The sequence below is a fragment of the Papio anubis genome, chromosome 12, assembly GCF_008728515.1.
Source record: "Papio anubis isolate 15944 chromosome 12, Panubis1.0, whole genome shotgun sequence".
NCBI lineage: Eukaryota > Metazoa > Chordata > Mammalia > Primates > Cercopithecidae > Papio > Papio anubis.
The window spans coordinates 118,192,798-118,217,586 of NC_044987.1; the positions used below are offsets into that span (position 1 = coordinate 118,192,798).

At 51.2% G+C, this 24,789-nt stretch overlaps 1 protein-coding gene across 8 annotated transcripts in view; it reads left to right on the forward strand.

Annotated features, from left to right (window-relative positions):
• Positions 1 to 17,294: 17,294 nt before the first annotated feature.
• Positions 17,295 to 24,789, forward strand: part of TPCN2 (two pore segment channel 2) — a 47,913-nt gene continuing 40,418 nt past the window's right edge. For all 8 annotated transcript variants that reach the window (XM_021925434.2, XM_021925438.2, XM_021925440.2 and 5 more), the window contains exon 1: positions 17,295 to 17,502. In XM_021925434.2, the coding sequence (XP_021781126.1) occupies positions 17,310 to 17,502 (193 nt within the window). In that variant the 5' untranslated portion in view covers positions 17,295 to 17,309. The remainder of the gene's footprint in view (positions 17,503 to 24,789) is intronic.

A 24,789-nucleotide genomic window follows, 5' to 3' on the forward strand; every position in this document is an offset into this window, starting at 1 on the left:
CCATCCATCCATTCAACCATCCGACCATCCATCCATCGACCCATCCATCCATCCACCCAGCAAACCATCCATCTATCCACCCATCAATCCACTCATCAATCCATCCATGTATCTATCATCAATCCATCCATGTATCTATCAATCCATCCATTCATCCATCTAGCCTTCCACCCACCCACTCACCCATCCACCCATCCATTCATTCTTACCTTAATTCAACACATTTTTACTGAACACCAGCAATGTTGGTGCTAGGAAAAGAATTGTGGAAGAACCAGACACAGGGCATGGGGAGCAGGTGATAAATAGAAACAACTGAACACAAGAACTCCAACCTGTGATTAGTGCATTGAGAAAACCAAACAGGCTTAGTGGCAAAAACTTAGGTGGTAGGCAGGGAGGAATGGGAGGTGGGCTGAATAGTGGCCCCTAAAGATGTTGATGTCCTAATCTCCAGATCCTGAGAACATGTGACTTTACCCTGGCCAAAGGGACTTTGCAAATGGGATGAAGGGTCTTGAGATGAGAGCATCATCATGGATTATCCATGTGGGCCCCATGTCATCACAAGGGTCCTTGTAAGAAGGAGACAGGAGATCAGAATGAGTAATGGGCCATGTGTTGATGTGAGGAAGGGACCACCAGCCAAAGAATGCAGGCTGCCTCTAGAAACTAGAGAGGACAAGGGAACAAGCTGTTCCCTAGAGCCTCCAGAAAGAACCAGCCCTGCCAACACCTTGACTTTAGGCCTCTGATTTCTGGAACTCTTACTAGAGTTACTTGTGTTGTTTAAGCCACTAAGTGTGTGTCATTTGTCATAGCAGCCACAAGAAACTAATCCAGGGGGATGGCCAGGCCTGATTAGCTGGGGTGGGGCTGGAGGCTCCTCTACAGAGATGATGCTTGCACTGAGACCTGAAGGAGAAGGAGAAGGAGGTGGCCGCTCACGCAACTGTCAGTTTGCCATGCGGATGCTCTTTTAACAAGACTTAATCTTTTAGTGGAGAGGTGCAAGGAGTTTATTTGGGGGATGACCCCAAGAAACATTACAGGGAAGAGAAAGAATTTTGAGAATTCCCTCCCACCTTGCTTTGAGGGGTCTTGTCTTCAGCTCACCACTGCCCTTGCCTTCTTTGTGGATTATTGTGGCAACAGACACCTGCAAACCCTAGGTTGGTCCTCAGCGAGGGTGGCTTGGGCGGCCAGAGACAGCCTGAGAACAGCTGCCAGGATGACTGTCGGACCCTCAGGGGCCTGGCGGGAAGCTCCCTCCTGCTTTGGGGCATCCAGAGAGGGAGACCAGAGTTGAAGTCACGCTGAACACTGAGGTCACGTGCGGGCTTTTCCTCTGGGCCTGCCAGTGGCACGCCTGTGCAAACCAAACTCAAATATGTCTTCAGATCCAATCCAAGTTCGTCACAGTTTCCCCTGGGACTGGTGCAAAACTGGTACAAAACTCTTTGCTTTCTCAAGTCTGAGAGATCTGGGGTCTTCTGTTTGGGGGAGACCATGTTTCCGAAACTTTTTATCAGAAGCAGCTACTTCCAGACAAAACTTCCAATTGTTCGGCCTCGAATGCATCTCTTGAATCTGGAATTCCCCCAACGCTTGATTCCACGGGATGGCTGAACAGATGACACTGGCTGGGGGGTGGGTGTAGGTGTGTTGGTGTGTATATTTCAAGTCACTTTTGCTTTTTAAAAAATATTTAATTCCAGGATCATTTTTTAAATTGTGATAAAACGTGCATAATATAAAATTTATCTTTAGCCGTTTATGTATTTTTTTCTTTAGGTGGAGTCTAGTTCTGTCACCCAGGCTGGAGTGCAGTGGCACAATCTCAGCTCACTGCAACTTCCGTCTCCCAGGTTCAAGTGTTTCTCCTGCCTCAGTCTCCTGTGGAGCTGCGATTACAGGCGCCCACCGAACCCAGCTAATTTTGTATTTTTAGTAGAGACAGGGGATTTCACCATATTGGCCAGGCTGGTCTGAAACTCCTGACCTCAAGTGATACACCCGCCTCAGCCTCCCAAAGTGCTGGGATTACAGGCATGAGCCACTGCACCCGTTCCCATTTGTCCCTTTATCCACATCTGGGTCATGTCCATCTCTCTCCTTCCTAAGCCACACCTGCCTTGCACATTCTGTACCTTAAATGCTAGGTATAGGGCTGACAGCTACAAACACACATCAGATAGACTAGGAATGGGAGAAGGGAAGGAAAAAGAACTCAGTAATATGTACCATGTATTCACACCAAAGCAGGGATGAAAGCACACGTAACCGCCGCGAGCCTTGTTCCTGTGATTCCAGCTGGGCAGATAAGGCCTCCTTTCCCCGGCACGTTCCACATTGCCTTTGCCCTCCTGCCATCTCAGCTTGTCACTGTTCTTGGCCTGGTGAGGTGATCCAAGCCTTCTTTGTTGTTGTTGTTGTTGTTTTTGAGACGGAGTCTGGCTCTGTCACCCTGGCTGGAGTGCAGTGGCGCAATCTCAGCTCACTGTAACCTCCACCTCCCTGGTTCAAGCGATTCTCCTGCCTCAGCCTCCCGAGTAGCTGGGACTACAGGCATGTGCCACCACGCCCGGCTGATTTTTTGTATTTTTAGTAGAGATGGGGTTACTACTAACCAGGATGTAGGCCTTCATTCTCGAAGGATCTGTGCCCTGGGTGGGGCTGCCTCTTTTGCATTGCTGTAGTTTCTTATGAATTTTTACCATGGGACACCGGAGTGCTAAAGGATGCGTCAGAGAATCTCCTGGATTCTAGGCACGGGTCTCCCATTGCATCATAGCAACCCACTTTCTCCTGGAGTCAGGGCCAGCCACCTCAGCCGGTGCCGTGATCCCCTCTGTGCCGGTGGGCTCAGGGCTTGATGGTTCAGAGCCTACACTTCATCCTGTAGTCCCACAACGTGTCATCGCCTGCCATGGAAAGGTGGCGATGTGTCCAAAAATTGTTCCTTGCTTAGGATGATGGGGAACTTGGCAAGACAGAGAATTCAGTGGGTACAAACCTATGGGTCCATCGCATTTGTGGAAAACTAAGTTTCTTGATCAGCAGCAACGCGCGGGGAGCACAGTAATGACCTGTAAGGTCCCATACGCCCACGGATGGGGGTTCTGGAGGAAGCGTTGTAGGCAAGGAAGACAAATCCATATTCAAAACGAGTGATTGGCCGGGTGCGGTGGCTCATGTCTGTCATCCCAGCACTCACGTCTGTCATCCCAGCACTTTGGGAGGCCAAGGCAGGCGGATCACGACGTCAGGAGTTCGAGACCAGCCTGACCAACATGATGAAACCCCGTTTCTACTAAAAATACAAAAAAAAAAAAAAAAATAGCCGGGCGTGGTGGGGCGCTCCTGTAATCCCAACTACCAGCCTGGGCGACACAGCGAGACTTCATCTCAAAAACACAAAACAAAACAAGTGATTATTCCAGAAAAAACAAATCTCTGCCCCTTCCACAGTGGAATTAGTCCAAGGAAATCAACCTGCCACGCACGAGGTGGCTGGCGGTCCCCTGGGGAATGATGTCCCATCATGGGCCTGTAGGATCTCAACAGTGATTGTAAATGGATCCGCCGTGGCCGGGGGAAGCTCACATGGCTGAGCTCACAGGAAACCAGGTGGCCAGAGAAACAGGCTGAGCGTCATCCACGGAATAGGTCATCCGGTCCACCTGTTTAGTGAGAGCCTTCTCTGTGAGGCTGACCGGCGGCTAGTATTTACATGGGATACAAAGAACTATCTCCTCCCTTGTGCCCATTAAAAGGGATTCGCCTTCATGCCTCTTCCCGAGACCTTGGATTAATCGTCCGGTAGTGTTCCTTCCAAGCTCCGGACGGGTCATTGGGTCCTGCCGATGAGTCAGTGTAGAGCCACATCTCTCACCATCTCTCCTTCTATGTAAAGTGAACAACCAGGTACGCTGTTCGCAGGTCTGTCCCCAGACACTTCAAGGCCACCCTTCCTGGGGCTACAGCTCTGGCTGCCCACTTTCAGGCGATGCCAGCAGAGCCATACATAAAACAGGCCTGGAGTTCTTTCTTCCTTGGTCAGCTGGTCATAAGGGACTCCTATGAGATCATTCGTGTGGATGGATGGAGGGGGAGGAGCTCTGCAGCGAAGGGGGTGCCACAGGAGTCTGGGCCATCTGCTTATGCAACTGACTTCAGGAGCCGCTCAAGTCTGAGCTCATGTGGCCCCCTTCCACCTGATCACGGTGCTGTGGCACACATCACGTGTATCCTGTGTTGGGTTGGTTACCGTCTAGTTTCAGATGGGCAACTCACATCATAATGGGAAAATGTGAAGCCTGTTGAATCTTTCTAGGAATCCAACAACAAATGTTTCCTTTTCTCTCTTCCTGCCTTTCTTTTTCTCTCTCTCTTTCTTTCTTTCTTTCTTTCTTTCTTTCTTTCTTTCTTTCTTTCTTTCTTTCTTTCTTTCTTTCTTTCTTTTCTTTTTCTTTCTTTCTTTCTCTTTCTTTCTTTTTTTCTCTTTCTTTCTTTCTTTCCTCTTTCTTTCTTTCTCTTTCTTTCCTTCCTTCCTTCCTTCCTTCTTTCTCTCTCTCTCTTTCTTTCTTTCTTTCTTTCTTTCTTTTCTTTTCTTTCTTTCTTTCTTTCTCCTCTTTCTTTTTCTTTCTTTCTTCCTTCCTTCCTTCCTTCTTCCTTTCTTTCTTTCTTTTTTTTTTTTTGACAGAGCCTTGCTCTGTCATCCAGGCTGGAATGCAGTGGCCTGATCTCGGCTCACTGCAACCCCTGCCTCCCGGGTTCAAGTTATTCTCCTGCCTCAGCCCTCCAAGTAGCTGGGACTACAGGCGCCTGCTAGCACGCCTGGTTAATTTTTGTATTTTTAGTAGAGATAGGGTTTTACCATATTGGCCAGGCTGGTCTTGAACTTCTGACCTTGTGATCTGCCCACCTTGGCCTCCCAAAGTGCTGGGATTATATGCGTGAGCCACCACACCCGGCCTTTTCTCTTTTTTTTTTTTGAGACAGAGTTTCACTCTTGTCACCCAGGCTGGAGTGCAATGGCGCCATCTTGGCTCACTGCAACCTCTGCCTCCCGGGTTCCAGCAATTCTCCTGCCACAGCCTCCTGAGTAGCTGGGATTACAGGCACCTGCCATCATGCCCGGCTAATTTTTGTATTTTAGTAGAGACGGGGTTTCACTATGTTGGCCAGGCTGGTCTTGAACACGTGACCTCAGGTGATCCGCCTTGGCCTTAGCCTCCCAAAGTGTTGGGATTACAGGCGTGAGCCACGGCACCCGGCCCAGAAGCTGTTTTTCAAAAGGAGAATAGTTATCTTCAGAAGAGGACATGTCTTTGCTCTAAAATCCCAATGGTCTCTTCTGTGACACCTGTTGGAGCCTGCCAGAGGCCTCATACAGAGTCCCTACCTGCCCCGGACACCTCCAGATCCACTGGATCTGTTGGGTCACTTGGCCTCAATAGCACGACAGCTTGAAAGCAGCCTGGATGTACTGCAGAGCCTCCTCTCATCCTGGGTCCTGAAACTGGCAGCAGCCTTGCAGGTTACCAGTGAGTCCGCCGGAAGAGCACACCTAGATGAGGCGTAAGCTGTGCCAAAACCCAGAGCCCCGCCAAAGGTCACACCACTTTCTTAACAGGAGGAGGTGCCTGGTCTTCCTCTTCAAGGGGCTATCTCAACACGCCCCACACCATCGTACCCCTAGAAACGTCACTGAGATGTTAGGCATTTTGTGGGGCTCATTTCCCACTCGCTGACATGCATGTGTCTTGCCAAGATGGCTCAGGTATTTCCTGATTCTTGTCAGGTCCAACGCATGCATGCTATCACTACGGTGGACCAGTGTGTCAGCCTGTGGAATGGTGAGGTAATGGAAGTACTCCAGAACTAGCTGGGACAGAGGGCTGGGGAGTTGGTAGGCCTGAGGTAACGGGGCAAAGGTATTTTGCTGTCACTGCCCAATGGAACAAGCTTCTCGTTTGTTTCTATTTTTTTCTTTTTCTTTTTTTTTTGTGTGTGTGTTCTGAGACAGTCTCGCCCTGTCGCCCAGCCTGGAGTGCAGAGGTGCAATCTTGTCTCATTGCAACCTCTGCCTCCCAGGTTCAAGCAATTCTTGTGCCTCAGCCTCCCGAGTAGCTGGGACTCCAGGCATGCACCACCATGCCCAGCTAATTTTTGTATTTTTAGTAGAGACGGGGTTTTGGTATGTTGGCCAGGCTGGTCTTGAACTCCTGACCTCAAGTGGTCCTCCGCCTAGGCCTCCCAAAGTGCCGGGATTACAGGCACGAGCCACCATGCCTGGCCTGTTTCTATTAAGTAATGAGTATAGAGAAAAAAGAATTGGTATTAAGTGTTGGGAGCTGTGTTGACTTGCTCCATAAAAACATTACATCCAGAAGAGCACAGGAAGTTGCAGTTACTGCCGGACTAAGTTCACAGTATGACTTTTGGTTTTCCATGTTGAGAGAGAGAGGCAGGGCTGGTGGCATCCATGTGGCCCTTTCTACCATAGTAGCCCTCACCCTACCAGGCAAGGAGCCACTCCATGGCTTCTGCACGACTGAGTGCCTTTTCCACTGTACTTTCCAGAGCCAGAAAATAACCATAGGGTGGGTTTAGGGCCTGCGGAGCCTCCCGTGAGACGGATCAGAACCAACCCCATTCATTGCTTGATCTCCAAAAGCCCGTGCTGTGACTGTGGGACCGCAGTGGCTGTGTGTGTCAGGCAGAACGGGTACCGCTAAGACTCAGTGCCCTGTGACCCCCCTCCCCTCTGGGTATTTGCCTTTCCACAGTCACCCTTCCCAGATAAATGACACAGGTCCCTTTGGGAACAGCAAGGAAAACGTGTGTACCTTGTAAATGCTTGGAGCAGCGTCCTTCTTCAGTGAGACCCAGCCCCACTTTATTCAAGGAGCTCTGGGTAAAATCTGGGAACTGGGTCGGGGCGCCGAGCCTCCACCACAGTGACTTGAGTCAGCTGCCTGTTCACAGATCCCCTTGATCAGGTCAAGTAAGATCTTACTACGTTGCCCAGATATTAGGCTGAACGATGTTAAATTGTAGTGTTTCTTGTTGAAAATGGTGAAACAGCTGGGCACGGTAGCTCGCACCTGTAATCCCAGCACTTTGGGAGGCCAAGGCGGGTGGACCACGAGGTCCCAGCTACTCGGGAGGCTGAGGCAGGAGAATCACTTGAACCCAAGAGTCAGAGGTTGCAGTGAGCCGAGATCACGCCATTGCACTCCAGCCTGGGTGACAGAGTGAAACTCCGTCTCCATACATAAATAAATAAATAAAATCATGGGTCACCACCGCTCCAGGTTTCAGTTGCTGAAATGGGCCAACTCTGACAGCCACTCCCAGCTGCCGAGTGGACACATGGAGCTCAGAATCTCTGGCGAGTGCACCATATCAAAATAAGCCCAACCCGACATTACTTTCTTTCCCCCGGTCTGACACCCTTAGGGTTTGTTCTCATACAGATTTCCTAGGTTTCTGCCAAAATGAACTGGAAATGACTCCTAATTATTTTGTTACGTATAGCACATCTTCCTGGGTCAGATTTTGTGGCCACGTTCCTGGAGCTCGCTGGGATTGCGGTTGAGTTACAGATCTAGAAGCCGGAGGTGGTAGGGGCTTTTGAGGAAGAGTCTGCCCTAGGATTAGAATCTTCCCAGATGGAATCCGTTCCCCATCAGTGCCCTGACTTTCACGGAAGAGAAGCTTGCAGCCCTGAGTTCAAGCGCAGAGTAGTTGAACTTGATTCTATTTTGCCACCCAGGGGATCAGAGTTTGGGGTTGGTTTTTTTGATCTCTCAACTCAGTGGCTACAAGAGATATGGGCTTCTTTTCAGGCACCAGTGGAGGTTTTCTGGTACTTTAGGTCTTGAACTGGATATTTAAAGCCCTGAGCTCTTATTTTTTCCCCAGCAAATTCTCCAGTGCGATAGGAAGTGGCCGCCGACTTCACAGGATGCAAGCTCTTTATTTTACCATCACGTTCTGTTGCAACAGCTACCATCGTCCATTTGCCTTCTGCAGGCCCTTGACTCCATGTGATCGCTGGTGAAGACTGCAGCAAGCTTCCCACACCTTCCCCAGCCCCCGCCTCCAGCTCCTCCCACATTTGTGGAAGCCCTGATTTCTACAGTAAGCCCCTTTTTCTCTGGAATGCATGGAGTGGCCCTGCTTTCCTTTCCCAACTCAGATGGATATGGTGTTTAATTTTTTAGTTTAAAAAAAATTTCTTTTTGAGGTAGGATTTTGCCCTGTCACCCAGGCTGGAGTGCAGTGCGGTGGCACGATCACAGCTCTCTGCAGCCTCAACCCCTGGGCTCAAGCGATCCTCCCGTCTCAGCCTCCCGAGTAGCTGGGACTACAGGCACGCACGACACCTGGCTAATTTGTTGTATTTTTTGTAGAGATGGGGTTTCGCAGTGTTGGCCAGGTTGGTCACAAACTGCTGGGTTCAAGGGATCTGCCTGCTTCAGCCTTTCAAAGTGCTGGGATTACAGGTATGAGCTACCTCCCTCCCTTCCTTCCTTCCCTCCTTCCTTCCTTTCTAGATGAGAGTCTTGTTTTGCCCAGGTTGGACTTGAACTCCTGGGCTCAAGTGATCCTCCCTCGTTAGTGCCCGAGTAGTTGTGACCGCAGGCAGGAGTCCCTGCAGCCTGCTTTTCCTAGTCTGTTTCTCTTAAGGCTTTACTTGTGGTACTCATTTGCCCTTCTACTCCTTTCCGTTTCAATATTCATTTCTTAATTAGTTTTCTCTTTTATTTAGACGCCTTTCTGATTTCATCATCTCTTTACAACTTTTCCTTTTCACCAATTGCTTCATTTCTGAGTTTTTCTAGTTCTGATGTATGCTATTTTCCATAACTTCTATTAGTTTCTTAATATCTAAAATCATAGATATTATGATTATCTGTGTTAAAGCAACTGCTTCTGTCTGTTTTGAGGGCGTGTCCTTTGGGCACACCATTGTTGGCTGGGTAGAGCTGTCATTCTGCTCCTTAGTCTCTCTCTTTTATTTTTATTTTTATTTTTGAGATGGAGTTTCACTGTTTTTGCCCAAGCTGGAGTGCAATGGCAAGATCTTGGCTCACAGCAACCTCCGCCTCCCGGGTTCAAGCAATTCTCCTGCCTCAGCCTTCTGAGTCGCTAGGGTTGTAGGCCTGTGCCACCATGCCCGGCTAATTTTTGTATTTTTAGTAAAGGCAGGGTATCACCACGTTGGTCAGGCTGATCTCGAACTTCTGACCTCAGGTGATCCGCCTGCCTCGGCCTCCCAAAGTGCTGGGATTACAGGTGTGAGCCACTGTGCCCAGCCTGTCTCTCTCTTTTTGAGACAGATCTCGCTCTCTCTCCCAGGCTGGAGTGCAGTGGTGCAATCTTGGCTCACTTGCAACCTCCACCTCCCGGGTTCAGGTGATTCTCCTGCCTCAGCCCCCTGAGTAGCTGGAATTACAGTCACACACCACCATGCCCTGTGAATTTTTTTTTTTTTTTTTTTTTTTTTTAGTAGAAACGGGGTTTCACCATGTTGGCCAAGCTGGTCTTGAACTCCTGACCTCAGGTGATCCGCCTGCCTCAGCCTCCCAAAGTGCTGGGATGACAGGCGTGAGCCACCGCGCCCGGCCTGTCTCTCTTTTTGTATAGCGCCTCTGTATGGGTTTGGACAACACTTCCTGTTGATCATTTGTCCAAGTGCACAGTGAGACGCCTCTTTCTGAATATCTCTGGGGGAAAGATGGGCCAGGATAGCTCCCTCGAGAGCGCCCTCTGTTATTATTAGGTTGGTGCAAAAGTAATAAACTGCAATTACTTATGCACCAACCTAATAGTTCTGAGAAGAGATGGTAAATACAGCCCCTTGCTTTCTGCAACCTGCTGCCTCTGCTCTCTTCTCTCCCTTTTATTGGGACCTGTTTTCCTTTCTGCTTCTGCCCTGGTCAATTTGGATTCTACTACTCCCAGCAATGTCTTCTCGGTGCCGGACTTTGTCGTGCAAGTGAGTTGCATTTGGTCAATTTCAAGAGTCCGTGGCCCAATGGCTCCCGCACCATCTGCCTTGCTGCTTTCTCCTTGCAGGCGCCTGTGAGTGGCAGGAAGGCTGTGAGTCTCCCTGCTTTGACTCTTGTTCTCTGACTGGACCATGGGCTTTCCAGGGAGTACTTGCTTGTGATTTGGGGGTCTCTCCAGATCTCAGAATCATCAGAATCCCCCTCTGCATTGACTTCTCTCCTCTCCCTCTCCTGCGGTTGCTGATACCATGCAAGGCTTGTGGCTGTCAGTGACTCGTACCCACCTGCTTGTGTGCTGTGGACACCTTGCCACCTAGTCTCACTGTGGCTGTTATCCAGAGGTTTTTGGTTTTGCTATCCTAGGTGCTCTGTCAATTGTTGGGGAATTTGGGGAGGTAAAAAAACTACGGCATCACTGTCCCATCTTCCCAAAATTGCTTTTAAACCCACTTACCGAAAAGTAGCAGAAACATTCATTATAAAAGCCGCAGTGTGGATGGCAGCTCCCAGTGCTTTTTCAGGGGAAATGAGAAGCTCCAAAGAGCAGAGCATGACATGTCTCAGGGCCTGGCCTCTGTCTTGAGACTGCAGAGACCCTACGGACAGAGCTGTAAGCAGGGCTGCCCTGTCCTGTTGCTGGGTTGTGTACTCCTCAAGTGCCCTTGGCTGAGAGGGTAAGTGGGGCTGAATCCCAGCCCGTGCTCCACCATGCTGAGTCCTGGGTCTGGTCCTGGCATGCCCCCCTCCCACCTTGGTAATGCACGCAGGCCCTAGCAGCTTTCCTGACTATAGGGGAGGGTGTGGCTGCGTGGTTTTGAGGCCTCTTTCTGCAGGTGGGCGGTGGGGGCGGTCCCTGCAGGGAGGTCTGCAAAGCCCGAGTTCTCTCCCTGAGATGGGGAGAGCCACCGCCACGTTCCATGCATGTCCTCCCAGGTCTGAGCTTTACCAAAGTCACTTCTGGTAGAAATGCGGAGCTCCCTCACCTCCGTCCTGACCCATGCAATCTTCAGCCTCATCTGGGAAAGAGGCTTCCGGGAACAGGAGTAGGGGGACCCTCAGCCAAGCCAGGAGCTGGATGAATTATGCTGGCTTGGCCCAGCCCAAAGGGGCTCCAGGTAGAGAGGGACTGGAGAGCCACAGTCCTTCTGGAGAACTTTCCCCTGCCCTGCCATGGACTGCTGGGGTCCCTGGTTGGTGCAGGCCCTTTTCCGCCTCTTAGTTTGTGATCACACTATTTTCTTTACCACTGTCTCTTGGAAAACTTCCATGCATCCTTCAGGGCCCAGCTCAGATGTCACCTCCTCCAGGAAGCCTCCTCATGAAGCCTTGCTCCTTACCCCAAGCTCAGTTTGTCGCTTCCGTAAGCGCTGCTGCTCCTGACTCCATTCAACACGCATGGGTTCAATCGTGCAGCCAACCAACGTTTGCTGAGCAGCTACTATGTTTTGAGTCTCTGTGTGTTACCCTGGGGTAAATGAGACTGACCTGGCTCCTGGCCTCGGGGGGTGTGCGGTGAGATTGTCCCTGTGGTGAGCTTGTTTGCCTCTCCCCAGGGATGGGCACCATGGCACATATGCTGCTGACCCCAGTGCCCAGCAAGGACCTGGCACGCAGGAGATGCTTAGTGGGGGTTTGGTGCTTGGTGAATGTCCTCAGCGTGGAGGACTCAGCCAGCGCAGCAGGGGAACAGAGGCTGTCTTTGGCATCAGTCCCTGAGTAGCTTCCTGGTCCTGGCTGCTGGGCTGGGGGACATTGCCCACTCTCCAAGCTGCTCACGTACATTACTAGCCACGGGAGATGGGTGAGGGCTTCTCAGCTCCACAGGGGCAAGCTGCAGTGACAGAGTAGGCCTTGCCCATGAATTGCCAGGGCCCCCTAGCCAAGATGAGATCCGCCCCTGGCAGGCCGTGGAAGGACGAGCCCTCCCTGAGTGCGTGACCCCCAGCCCCGCCCGACCTCAAGTCTATCCCGGAGCCTCCCCTCCCACCTCCGGGCTCTGGGTCCCCTGCTGTAAAACGCCCACAAGGCCGGCTCAGAATCTGGTCCCAGGGCAGCTGTGGGGTTGGCCTTGGCCCCGCCCCACCGGGTCTCACTCACCCTCAGCTCACCGCAAAGCCCTGAGGTGGGTCTCCTGTGGAGCCCCTTTCTGTGCCGGAACACCCCCAGACTTTTCTCTCGCAGCCTGGGGCTCATTGTCTGAGGGCAGGGTTGCCACCTTTAAGACATCGTGAGGTTCGGCCACCCCAGAGCAAGCTGCCCCCACCGTGGCTCCTCTTCAGGCCTAGCGGGGAATGGCTGCTTGCACCAGGTAACTGCAGCCCAGTCTCAAGCCATCGCGTCCCAGAGGCACCTGGTCCCCCTGGAGCATTGGCCTCCTTCCTCTCTAATCCCCCCAGGCCTCCCCCAGGGGCCTCTTAAAAGCACAAATCCCACATGTTTCTCTCCCTTGCTCAAGACCCTCTGGTGGCCTTCTCCTTGCTCACGGAGTGAGGTCTAAACCTCTCAACACGGACACCAGGCCCCACGGGGTCTACAGCTGCCCCTCACTTCCTGTGGGTCATCTCCTCTCAAGCTCACGGCTCCCAGCACTTCCCCTGCACACTGAGGCTCCTCCTGCCTCCCTGTCTGTACCCAGGGCATGGCGGACCCTCATCAGCCTTTGGACTTCAGCTGAAGCGGCGCCTCCCCGCAGAGGCTCTCCCCGTTTATCTCATTTAAAGATGGCCCTGCTGCGTGTGCGCTTTTGAAAATTGCACCATCATTCACTTACTATAAAATGGGCTCTTTTGAAAGGATACCCTTCAATGGTTTTTAGTATATTCACAAGGTTGAACAACCATGACCACTTTCCAATTTCAGAATGTTCTCATCACCCCAAAAGGAAACCCTATCCCTGTTAGCAGTCTCTCCCTCTTCCTCCCTCCCCCCAGGCCCTGGCAACCGTAAAGCTGCTTTCTCTCTCGGGACCTGCCTATTCTGGACATTTTGTATAAATGGAATCACGTAATATGTGGCCTTTCGAGCTTCCTTCACTCAGTGTCATGTTTCCAAGATCCACTCCCATTGAAGCCGGTGTTGATGCCTCACTGCTTTCTGTGGGCGAATAACACACAGTCTGGGGGGTGGGTTACATTGGTTCCTTTCATCAGTCCCTTTGTAGCACAAGTCCAGTTTGTACCTTTTATTTTTATTTTATTTTATATTATTTTATTTTTGAGATGGAGTCTCGCTCTGTCTCCCAGGCTGGAGTGCAGTGGCACGATCTTGACTCACTGCAAGCTCTGCCTCCTGGGTTCAAGCAACTCTCCTGCTTCAGCCTCCCTAGTAGCTGGGATTACAGGTGAGCACCACCACATCTGGCTAATTTTTGTATTTTTAGTAGAGACGGGGTTTCACCACGCTGGCCAGGCTGGTCTCAAACTCCTGAGGTCAGGTGATCCGTCTGTCTTGGCCTCCCAGATTGCTGGGATTACAGGTGTGAGCCACTGCGCCTGGCCTGTACTTTTTATTTATCTGTGTGCTTGTTTTTATTTTTGTTTTAATAATAATAAAAAAAATTCGCCGTGTGCCGTGGCTCATGCCTATAATCCCAAAACTTTGGGAGGCCAAGGAGGGAGAATCACTGAGCCCAGGAATTCAAGACTAGCCTTGGCGACATAGCAAGACCCCGTCTCTACAACCAAGAAACAGAATAGCTGGATGTGGTGGCACACGCCTGTGGCCCAGCTACTTGGGACTGAGGTGGGAGGATGGCTTAAGCTGGGGAGGTCGGGACTGCAGTGAGCTGTGATTGTGCCACTGCACCCCAGCCTGGGCGACAGAGCTAGACCTTGCCTCAAAGGAAATAAATAAATAAACAGAAAAGAAGATGAGTGAAAGTCCTAACTGCCTTTGTCTCTAAAAACCTTTTTTTAGAGACAGTCTCGCTCTGCCGCGTGGCTGGAGCTGCCATGCCCACAGCTCACTGCAGCCTCAAACCGCGGGTGCTGGGTGTGTGGGGAGTGTGGGGAGGGTCTGAGCTCGGCACTGCCTCCTTGCAGGGGTGTGTGGTGCCGTCCGCCGCATGTTTGCACTCCCCGACCCAGGACAGACTGGTGGTGCCCCCTTGCCGGCCCCTCCACGCAGGGAGATTTGTACCCCAGGAACAGCTCCCAGCCATGGCCAGCGACCACCGGGAGTGGGGAGAACACCCTGCTTCCCCACCTCCCCAATACCTCCGAGGCTTGTTCTATGTGGTCTCCCAGAGGTCTCCATGGGGCCTAGCCCTGCTGCCACTGCTGAAAATCCCCGTAATTTGGCTTCTCCCCTCCCCTGCACCCCTTCCCTCCTTCCCTCCCCCTCTTCCCAGGCTCTCCACCCAAACACACTACTTGTGCTGAAATCCTTGTCTCAGCGGGAGTGTCCAGGGCCCCGGCCTAAGACCTGGCAAGGCCCCAGCTTCCACCCCACTGGCTGTCCTCCCAGGCAGGCCTGACTGGCCCCCGCTTCTCCCGGGGCTTTATCCCCTGGGCCCCTCCCAGCCTTCTCCCCTCTCTGTATCCCCGACCCCCTCTCCTGGGGCTTCACCCCGGGGGCCCCTCCCAGCCTTCTCCCCTCTCTGTATCCCTGACGCCCTCCCTCTCCCAGGGCTTCACTCCAGGGGCCCCTCCCAGCCTTCTCCCCTCTCTGTACCCCCGACCCCACAGGCCTCTGGGCTCGGACTTCAGCCCTCACTTTCCCGACGCCACCCTGGTGACTCTCATCCCCCACGGCCCCATCCTTGGCTGCCACCACAGGCTGTTTTGTTCCCAACATAGCAAATGGCCCGGGTCTCCCCAAATTCCTGTTGCTTGTGTCATATGCAAGAGAACTCAAAATAGCACGTGCAGCGCGCCCTGGCCTGGGAAGTATCTGGTTTTCCCAGGGGTTGGTCCCCAGGGCAGGACAAGGGGTTTGCTCACCAATGCCCCATGTTTGGACCCTGTGCCCGGCTCACACGCTCTCCTTCCCCTCCTGGGCCAGGCTTGGCATTCACTGTGCCCCTCACTTACTGTGTGACCTCAGACAAAGCACACAGCCTCTCTGAGTCTTCATTTTCCAGTGTGCAACAGAGGGATAAACCCTGGGCCGCTCTGGGCAGTAGTTTCAAGGTTGAAGTGTGACAGGGATGGGAGAATAGTTCGTGAGCTTTTTTTTTTTTTTTTCAGACAAGGTCTCTCTCTGTCACCCAGGCTGGAGTGCAGTGGGCAGTGGTGGGATCACAGCTCACTGCAGCCTCGACCTCCCCAGCCTAAGCGATCCTCCCACCTCAGCCTCCCAAGTAGCTGGGACTACAGGCTTGTGTCATCACACCCAGCTAATTTTTTTTTTTTTTTGAGACAGAGTCTCCCTCTGTCACCCAGGCTGGAGTGCAGTGGTGCCATCTTGGCTCACTGTAAGCTCCGCCTCCCGGGTTCACGCCATCCTCCTGCCTCAGCTTCCTGAGTAGTAGGACTACAGGTACCCGCCACCACGTCCAGCTAAATTTGTATTTTTAGTAGAGATGGGGTTTCACCGTGTTAGCCAGGATGGTCTCCATTTCCTGACCTTGTGATCCGCCCACCTCAGCCTCCCAAAGTGCTGGGATTACAGGCGTGAGCCACAAGCCAGGCCACATCCAGCTAATTTTTAAAATTTTTGTAGCAATGGGGTCTCCCTATGTTGTTCAGGCTGGGTTTGAACTCCTGGGCCCAAGTGATCCTCCTGCCTTGGCCTCCCAAGGGATTGGAGAATACCTGGTGATTTTAAAATAGCAATTTTTTTTTTTTTTTTTTTTTTTTTTAGGTCGGGCGCTGTTGCTCACGCCTGTAATCCCAGCACTTTGGGAGGCCAAGGCAGGTGGATCGCAAGGTCAGGAGATCGAGACCATCCTGGCTAACATGGTGAAACCTTGTCTCTACTAAAGATACAAAAAAAATTAGCTGGGCGTGGTGGTGGGCGCCTGTAGTCTCAGCTACTTGGGAGGCTGAGGCAGGAGAATGGCATGAGCCCGCGAGGCGAAGCTTGCAGTGAGCCAAGATTGTGCCAATGCACTCCAGTCTGGGCGACAGAGCGAGACTCTGCCTCAAAATACATATGTCGATAGATAAATAAATAAATAAATAAATAAAAATAGCTTTTTTTTTTTTTTTCCTCCCAGAGAATGGGCATGAAGGAAAGGGGGTGGGAGAGAAAAAACCTGGCCTGGGGCCCTACTGCATGTCCCTTCTGTCTGCAAACCTGGGCCCTCACCATCATTATCCCCATTCTACAGATACAGAAACCGAGGTTCGGCGAGATCCTGGGGTTGCCAGAGCTCACGGAGCTGGTGGTGGGTGGGTCAGGGCACAGGCTTTGCTCATATGACCATGAGGCTGATGGTTTTTGCTTTCTTCCATGCGATCTTAGCAATCATCAGAGACTGTTACAATGAGCACATTTGGTGTTACTCCGTAGTGCCTAGGACAGTTCATGATTTGTAGTAGGTGCTCAGTAGATGCGTGGGTGAATGACTGAATGAATGAATAAAAACCACAGAGCTCCCCTTAGAAAGACCGATACGGGCACATGCAGCTAAACAGAGGAAACCCAGGTGCACGTGGGCAGTCGGCCTGACGTACCCGGAGTGGGGGAAGTAAATATGGCCAAGAAGCATCTGGAGCAGGCCCAGGGTGCTCAACCTCAGACGGCCAGTCTCCAGGCTGCGGGGATGCTCCGGTCCCTCTTGGGAGGTTCCTGAAGGGGAGTGGACCTCCTGCCTCCCCAGGCATTCTCCATCTTGGGAGACATTGATTTCAGTGCAGCGCTGGTGCCTCCACTCATTGCTGGACTTCACAGAAGCCCTGTTAGCCTCCCTGGAAGATACCATTTTTTCCTCCTATAAAATTAAGGGGGAGAGGTGATGGGCACTTTGGCCAAAATAACACAACTGGGGCAGTTTTTGGAAGCCCAGGGAGGTATTTCTGACATTTAAGCCACGTTAGGTGCAACCTCTGGGTGCCTTGGGAGAAAAAGCTCCCAGTCGATGGCACCAGCCATTGGCCCTGGCAGGACATAAGGGACCTCAGGCTGAGCCAACATCACTGTTCCCACCAAGAAGACATCTTTCTCCACTGCTGGTTCCAAAAGACATGCGTGGCAGGCAACAAAAGCCACATTGGAGAGTGCAGCTGTGCTGTGAGGGCCGTTCTTGGTTCATTTATGGGGCAGCAGGGCGGGGGGAAGAGGAGAACAGAGTCCTCTTATGACTCTCCTGGGTTGTTTTCTAGCCTAGGGGGAGGGCAGGGAATGGGGTTTCTGTGCCAGGGACCCCCTTTCTCATCGACCTCACACAACACTGGCTCACACAGCTGGGCTGGTCTCCTTCACAAGAGGAAGCTGCTGTGTTGGGGACTTGGACGGCAATCCTATTCCTGGAAAAGGGGTCTTGTCCCAGACCCTAAGAGCAGGTTCTTGGATCTCTCGTGGGAAAAAATTCAGGGTGAGTGGCAGAGTATATTAAAGTTAAAACAGTTTATCAGAAACCACTTGGCCAGGCACGGTGGCTCATGCCTGTAATCCCAGCACTTTGGGAGGCTGAGGTGGGTGGATAATGATGTCAGGAGACCGAGACCATCCTGGCTAACACGATGAAATCCTATCTCTACTAAAAATACACAAAATTAGCCGGGCATGGTGGTGGGTGCCTGTAGTCCCAGCTACTCCGGAGGCTGAAGCAGGAGAATGCTGTGAACCCGGGAGGCGGAGCTTGCAGTGAGCCAAGATTGTGCCACTGCACTCCAGCCTGGGTGACAGAGCGAGACTCTGTCTCAAAAAAAAAAAAAAAAAAAAGAAAGAAAGAAATAAAGAAAGAAACCACTCTAGGCTGCACACAGTGGCTCGCGCCTATAATCCTGTAATCCCAGCACTTTGGGAGGCTGAGGCAGGCGGATCACCTGAGGTCAGGAGTTCGAGACCAGCCTGACCAACATGATGAAACCCTGTCTCTACTAAAAACAAAAATTAGCCAGGAGTGGTGGCAGGTGCCTGTAATACCAGCTACTTGGGAGGCTGAGACAGGAGAGTTGCTTGAACCCGGGAGGCAGAAGTTGCAGTGAGCCAAGATTATGCCACTGCACTCCAGCCTGGGGGACAGAGCAAGACTCCATCTCAAAAAAAAAAAAAAAAAAAAAAAAAAGGAACCACTCATTGCAGAGTAGGGTGTCCTCAGGAAGCAAGAGGAGGAATGCTTCTACCTTAAACATAGTGTTTGCTTATTCAGGCTGTTAAAAACTGTGTGCTTTATTACAAAGGCTTGTGATCAGCTTGTGACAGACTATTGGCATTATTTTCCTATGTTACTACTGATTTTAATAAGAATTTACCAGTATACTATTATCTTTAAGAAAAACCTCTTCTGGCCAGGTGTGGTGGCTCACGCCTGTAATCCCAGCACTTTGGGAGGCTGAGGCAGGTGGATCATGAGTTCAGGAGTTTAAGACCAGCCTGACCAAGATGGTGAAACCCCGTCTCTACAAAAATTAGCCAGGTGCGGTGGCAGGTGCCTGTTATCCCAGCTACTTGGGAGGCTGAGGCAGGAGGAGAATCGGTTGAACCTGGGTGGCAGAGGTTGCAGCGAGCCGAGATTGCGCCACTGCACTCCATCCTGGGTGATAGGGTGAGACTCTGTCTCAAAAAAAAAAGAAAAACCTCTTCCTCCTCCTCCTCCTCCTCCGCTGCTGCTGCTGCTGCTGCTGCTGCTGCTTCTTCTTCTTCTTCTTCTTCTTCTTCTTCTTCTTCCTCTTCTTCTTCTTCTTCCTCTTCCTCTTCCTCCTCCTCCTCCTCCTCCTCTTCCTCTTCTTCTGACAAATGGTCTCTCTGTAGCCTAGGCAGGAGTGCAGTGGCGCAATATCAGCTTACTACAACCTCCGTCTCCTGGGCTCAAGCAGTCCTCCCGGCTCAGTATCCTGAGTAACTGTAACTACCGGCATGCACCACCACGCCTGGCTAATTTTTAATTGTTTTGCAGAGACAGGGTTTCTCTATGTTCCCCAGGCTGGGCTCGAACTCCTGGGCTCAAGCAATCCACCTGTCTTGGCCTCCCAAAGTGTTGGGATTAGAGGAGCAAGCCACATGCCTGGCAAGAAAAACTTATTCTCAACCCAAGAATGCTTTTTATTCTTGAAAGATTGGGGCATTTCCATCAGTTCTGGGTCTTTAGTTAGTTAGTGTCATCAATCAGTCTCTCAACCCTAAAAAACATCTTGTGGGCAAGACAGTCCAACCCCCTGGAATGTAACCCAGTAGGTTTGGCCTTATCTGGCCTTTATTCAAGATGGAGTCACTCTGATTAGGACGCTCTGACAATCCCAGTGAGCTGCTGTGGGTTGACCAGTGTATTAGTCCATGCTCACATTGCTAATAAAGACATACCTGAAACTGGGTAATTTCTAAAGGAAAGAGGTTTAATTGACTGACAGCTCAGCATGGCCAGGGAGGCCTCAGGAAACTTACAATCATGGTGGAAGGGGAAGCACATATGTCCTTTTTCATGTGGCAGCAGCAAGGAGAAGTGCCAAGTAAAAAGGGGGAAAAGCCCCTTATAAAGCCATCAGATCTCTTGAGAACTTACGATCACAAGAACAGCAGCATGGGGTTAACTGCCTCCATGATTCAATTACCTTTCACTGGGTCCCTCCCACAACGTAGGGTTTATGGGAACTATAATTCAAGATGAGATTTGGGTGGGGACACAGCCAAACTGTATCAACCGGCCTGGGTCAGCCTCACCGTCCATCACAGAGTCTCTCTAGCCTTGACTTTCTCATCTGCCAACTAAGAAGAGTGACAGTGCCCTCGGTTCACAGGCATGGGAAGTGGGGTGTGGGATCTTAGGAGGTATAGGAGCAGGCATGTACCCAAAGTCTCACTTACCACTGTAAACTTCCACACTACATATTGTGGTAGGCAGCCTTCTAAGATGACTCCCAAGGACTCCCACCTCTTGGTGGTCACGGCTTCTCTGTTCCCTCCCCTTGCGGGTGGGCTGGACCTGGTGACTTGCTTCTACCTGATAGAATACAGCAAGAGTGATGAGATGTCACTTCCGAGATTAGGTTGGAAGGACTGTGACTTCCATCTTGTTGGTCTTCTCTTGGGCTCTTCTTGTTTGCTTGCTCTGGTGAAGCCAGCCACTGTGTTGTGAGTTGCCCTGTGGAGAGGCCCATATGGCAGGGAGCTGAGGGAGGCCTTTGGGCAACAGCCTCTAAGAAACCGAGGCTCTCAGTTCAGTAGCCGGTGAAGAGCTCAATCTAGCCCACAGCCACTGAGCAAGCTTGGAAGAGGACCCTTCCCTAGGGCAGCTTTGTGCTGTTGTAATATAATAAAGAGTGTATATCTGGTTTTCATCTAGGGTTCCTGGCATAGAGTTTCTGAAACCACTGGAATTTCCTAAGTGAAATGGGTGAGAGAAGTGTCTTTTGTTACTCATAATAAGCCCTCTTCAACCATACTTGAGTTTATTCTAAGGAGGTGACTCATGGAGGCTGGGGGCTGGTAGCCAGAGGAACCAACCATGTGATTGAGGGTTGCAACTTTCAGCCTCACCCCCAACCTCCAGGGAGGAGAGAGGGGCCAGAGATTGAGTTCAATCACCAGTGGCCACTGATTCAGTCAATCACGCCTGTGTGGTGGAACCTCCATACAAACATCAGATCTCATGAGAACAACAGAATACAGAGAGCTGGTTTGGTGCATGTATGGAGGCTCTGGGAGGGTGGTGGGCCCAGAGAAGGCATGGAGCCCCTCTCCCATACCTTGACTATGCATCTCTTCGATTTGGCTTTTCCTGAGTTGAATCCATTACAATAAACGTGTAATGGTATGTAGACTGTTTTTCTGAGTTCTATGAGCCATTCTAGCAAATTATTTACCTTGAGGAGGAGACTGTGGGAACCTTCAATTTATAGCTGGTCTGTCATTAGTGCAGGAGACACTGGACTTTCAATTGACATCTGAAGTGGGGGCAGTCTTGTGGGATCCCTTAACATGTGGGATGTGCATTAACTCCAGGAAGATAGTGTCAGAATTAAATGGAATCGTAGAACACTCACTTGATGTCCAGAGAGTTGGTTGATGTGTGGGGAAAAAATCCCAGACACTTGGTGTCAGAGGTGGGAGTAAAAACAGGTCAGAGACCTTGAGATGACTGCAGCCCTGGCTGACACCTTGATTGCAACCTCTTGGGAGATGCAGAGTCTGAGGTACTCAGCCAAGCTGCATTCAGATTCCTGCCTAAGAAAAACTAGGAGATCATCAGCATTGTTTTAAACCACTAGGTTTTGGGGTTGTCATATGGCCATAGATAACTAATACACATATTTATTTTAACATCTCTTAGAAATACAGAGCTAACATATCAAATTGAGTTTTAGTGTTTATTACTTACAATGAAACTAAGTAGAGAAAATGAATCAATGTAAATCAATTTGAAGAGAACCGTAAGATAAACGGAGGTACAGATGGGTGTGGGATGGCAAACAGCAAGGGGTGGAAGGACAATGACTGAAGTTTGGTAAGCACTGAGCTAATTGAGCTGACCATAATTCTAAAGCCATAGTATACATGCTCAGTGTTAGGAATAAGGAAGGGTTACATCTGTCTGGGTGCAGCAGCCTATAGGATATAGCCAAGTGCTTCCACTTCCATTGGTGAGTTGTGCCCTGCCGAGGGGACTGCGCATCAGAATCATCCGGGTTCCCACCACCTGCCACCCATAGCTCCCTCCCGTCCCTAGCTCCTTCTTGCCTTACCCCCAGCCTCTATGCAGGCAGCACGCCCATCAGGGAAGGAATGACTTTGTGACCTGTTTGCTGTAGCCCTGTGTCCAGTGGCCTGAGGGGACTGGAGATCCAGGAACCCTGGTTCTTTTTTTTTTTTTTTTGAGATGGAGTCTCACTCTGTCGCCCAGGCTAGAGTGCAGTGCCACAATCTTGGCTCACTGCAACCTCCGCCTCCTGGGTTCAAGTGATTCTCCTGTTTCAGCCTCCCCAGTAGCTGGGACTACAGGCGCACACAACCACACCAGGTTAATTTTTTATATTTTTAGTAGAGATGGGGTTTTGCTATGTTGGCCAGGCTGGTCTCGAACTCTTGACCTCAGCTGATCTGCCTGTCTTGGCCTCCCAAAGTCCTGGGATTACAGGTGTGAGCCATTGTGCCCGGCCAGCATCCCTGGTTCTAGGACGACTTCTGCCATCACCGAAACAGGGACTGCGGAAGGGTTATCTCTCTTCTCTGGGTTGGGGAAGAGGAACAGTGGTGGGTAGGGTGGAAGAGAAAGGAGAGAGAAAGATAAGGGTAGGGGATAGGTGGGAGAGGGTCAAAGGATGTCACTGCCCTGCCTCGAGTCCAATGTAGAACTGCCTCCCAGTCTGGGGCACCAGAAAGACCCAGGCATGGGGCAGGCAGGAGGACTGGTGGCTTCACACAACCTCGGCTGCAGATGAGGGGAGATCTTGGCCAAGCCCTTCTTGCCTCTGGGCTCAGTTTCTCCCTCCCTAAAAGGATTGTGGGGGCCTTTCTAGACTGTATAGCCTTGAAGGGGAGGTGGCCAGAGCCACTGAGTCTGTGCCCCTTCTTCTCTGGGTCTGGGAAATGCAGTCATAGCCTCCTCTTTCTGGGTTCAGTCTCCTCCGCTGGACCAGACAGACAAGGAGCTCTGAGGATGGGGCTAGGCACTCAAACTGTGCCTACTGGAAGGGTGCCCCCTTCACAAGTGCTTCCCATTGGCCCCGCTTCTGACACATGTCATTTTGTTTGAATCCTCCCAACAGCTGTGTGAGGTGCAATTCTCTCCCCACCTTACAGATGGGGAAACTGAGGCTCAGAGAGGGGGTGATACGCCCAGCATCTCACAGCTGGGCCAGTGTAGGCGTGGAAGCAGTAGAGCCAGCAGCAGATCCCCATTTTGCTCTCCCATCTATTGTATCCACAGCACCTAGAAGAGCGCACAGCACATACGAGGCGCTCAGCAAATGCTTGCTGGGCAGGGCTGGCTAGGGGGCAGTTTCTGGTCAACCTTGCAGAGCAACTGGTCCCGAAGGAGCAGCTGGAGCCAGGGTCTGGACCTCAGCCATGGAGGTATGTGTGTCTGGGAAGACCTCCTTCACTCCGCACGGGGGGCTTGGGCTTGTTATGCCCCCACCTCACGGAAGAGGCAACTGAGCAGCCAAAAAGTGCTGTGACTTGCCTGAGGTCCTGCAGAGGTTGGGCTGGTGTCTCTCTAGTTTTTTCTTTTTTGGGATGGAGTCTCCCTCTGTTGCCCAGGCTGGAGTGCAGTGGCATGATCTCGGCTCACTGCAACCTCTGCCCCCTGGGTTCAACCAATTCTCCTGCCTCACTCAGCTTCCTAAGTAGCTGGCATGACAGGCGTGGGCCACCATGCCCGGCTAATTTTTGTATTTTTAATAGAGACTGGGTTTTACCATGTTGGCCAGGCTGGTCTTGAACTCCTGACCTCAAGTGATCCACCCTCCTTGGCCTCCCAAAGTGCTGGGATTACAGGTGTGAGCCACCGTGCCTGGCTGTGTCTCTCTAGTTTTACTCCCAGGCTAGCACTGCTCCCTGGGTGACCGGTCCCTAAGCCAGGGCCCAGAACACCCACAAATGGTGACTGCCAGGCTGCTGTGAGGATGGTGCTTTCCCTCCCGACACCCGTCAGTACGTGGTGACAGACTCACTGAACGCCGGTGAGGGACGCAGCCCAGATGCCATCCGTCCGTGCCCCATTCTGGCTGTGCCAGCGGCAGGACATTGCCATCTCAGTCTCAGCGCCCTCTTGCGGGACCTCGCTGGGCCCTGCCCCCATCGTTTTTTTCTGCCCCTTCTGAGCTCCCTCCTGCATCACGCTCCACATGGTGTAACTGCTTACTGGGAACCACATTCCACTAGGGCCTCTGGGGCTGTGTACCCAAACATCAAGGGAATTCTTTAGTGGCAATCAAGACAACTCATTGAGATGTGCTGTTTTTGCAGAGAGCTGCATGCATCTATTATTTCCTTTGTTTGAAATAAAAATATCTTATACTTCTTTTCACGTTTTAAAATGTATGCTCCTTGTTAAAAAAACAAAAAACAGACAAACAAAAAAACAAACAAAAAACAGACAAAGAACAAAACTCAAACCTGTGGCCACATCCTGGGATCTCTCTCCACTCCACTCTGTTCCCCAGAGCTGTGTCATCTTTTAAACATGTGCTGACTTAGGAGTTCAGTGATTTCATTGTTACTTTAATTTGCATCCCTTTGTAGCCTAATGAGATGGAGCTTTATTTCAGGCGTTCCTCATTGATATTTCCTCTTTCTTGGGAACTTCTGGTTCAAGTCTTTTCCCATATGCGGAATTTAAGGCTGAATTTATGGGATTTTAAAGGCTCTGCAGGAAGCAGAAGTTTGGCACCCATGGTCTTCACTCCTGGTGTCCTGCCCATGGTTGTGTTAGATGAGATGGCAAAAAGGATTCTGTAGACACAACTAAAGTTGCTAATGAGCTGATCTTAAATTAGGGAGATCATCCTGGATTATCTGATGAGCCCAGTGTAACTGTTCCCAGAAAGAAGTCCTGGTCTAGATCCCAAGAGACGGTTCTTGGATCTCCCGCAAGAAAGGATTCAGGGCAAGTCCACAGTGCAAAGCAAAAACAAGTTTATTAAGATAGTAAAGTAGGCTAGGTGCGGTGGCTCGTGCCTGCAATCTCAGCACTTCGGGAGGCCTAGGCCGGTGGATCACC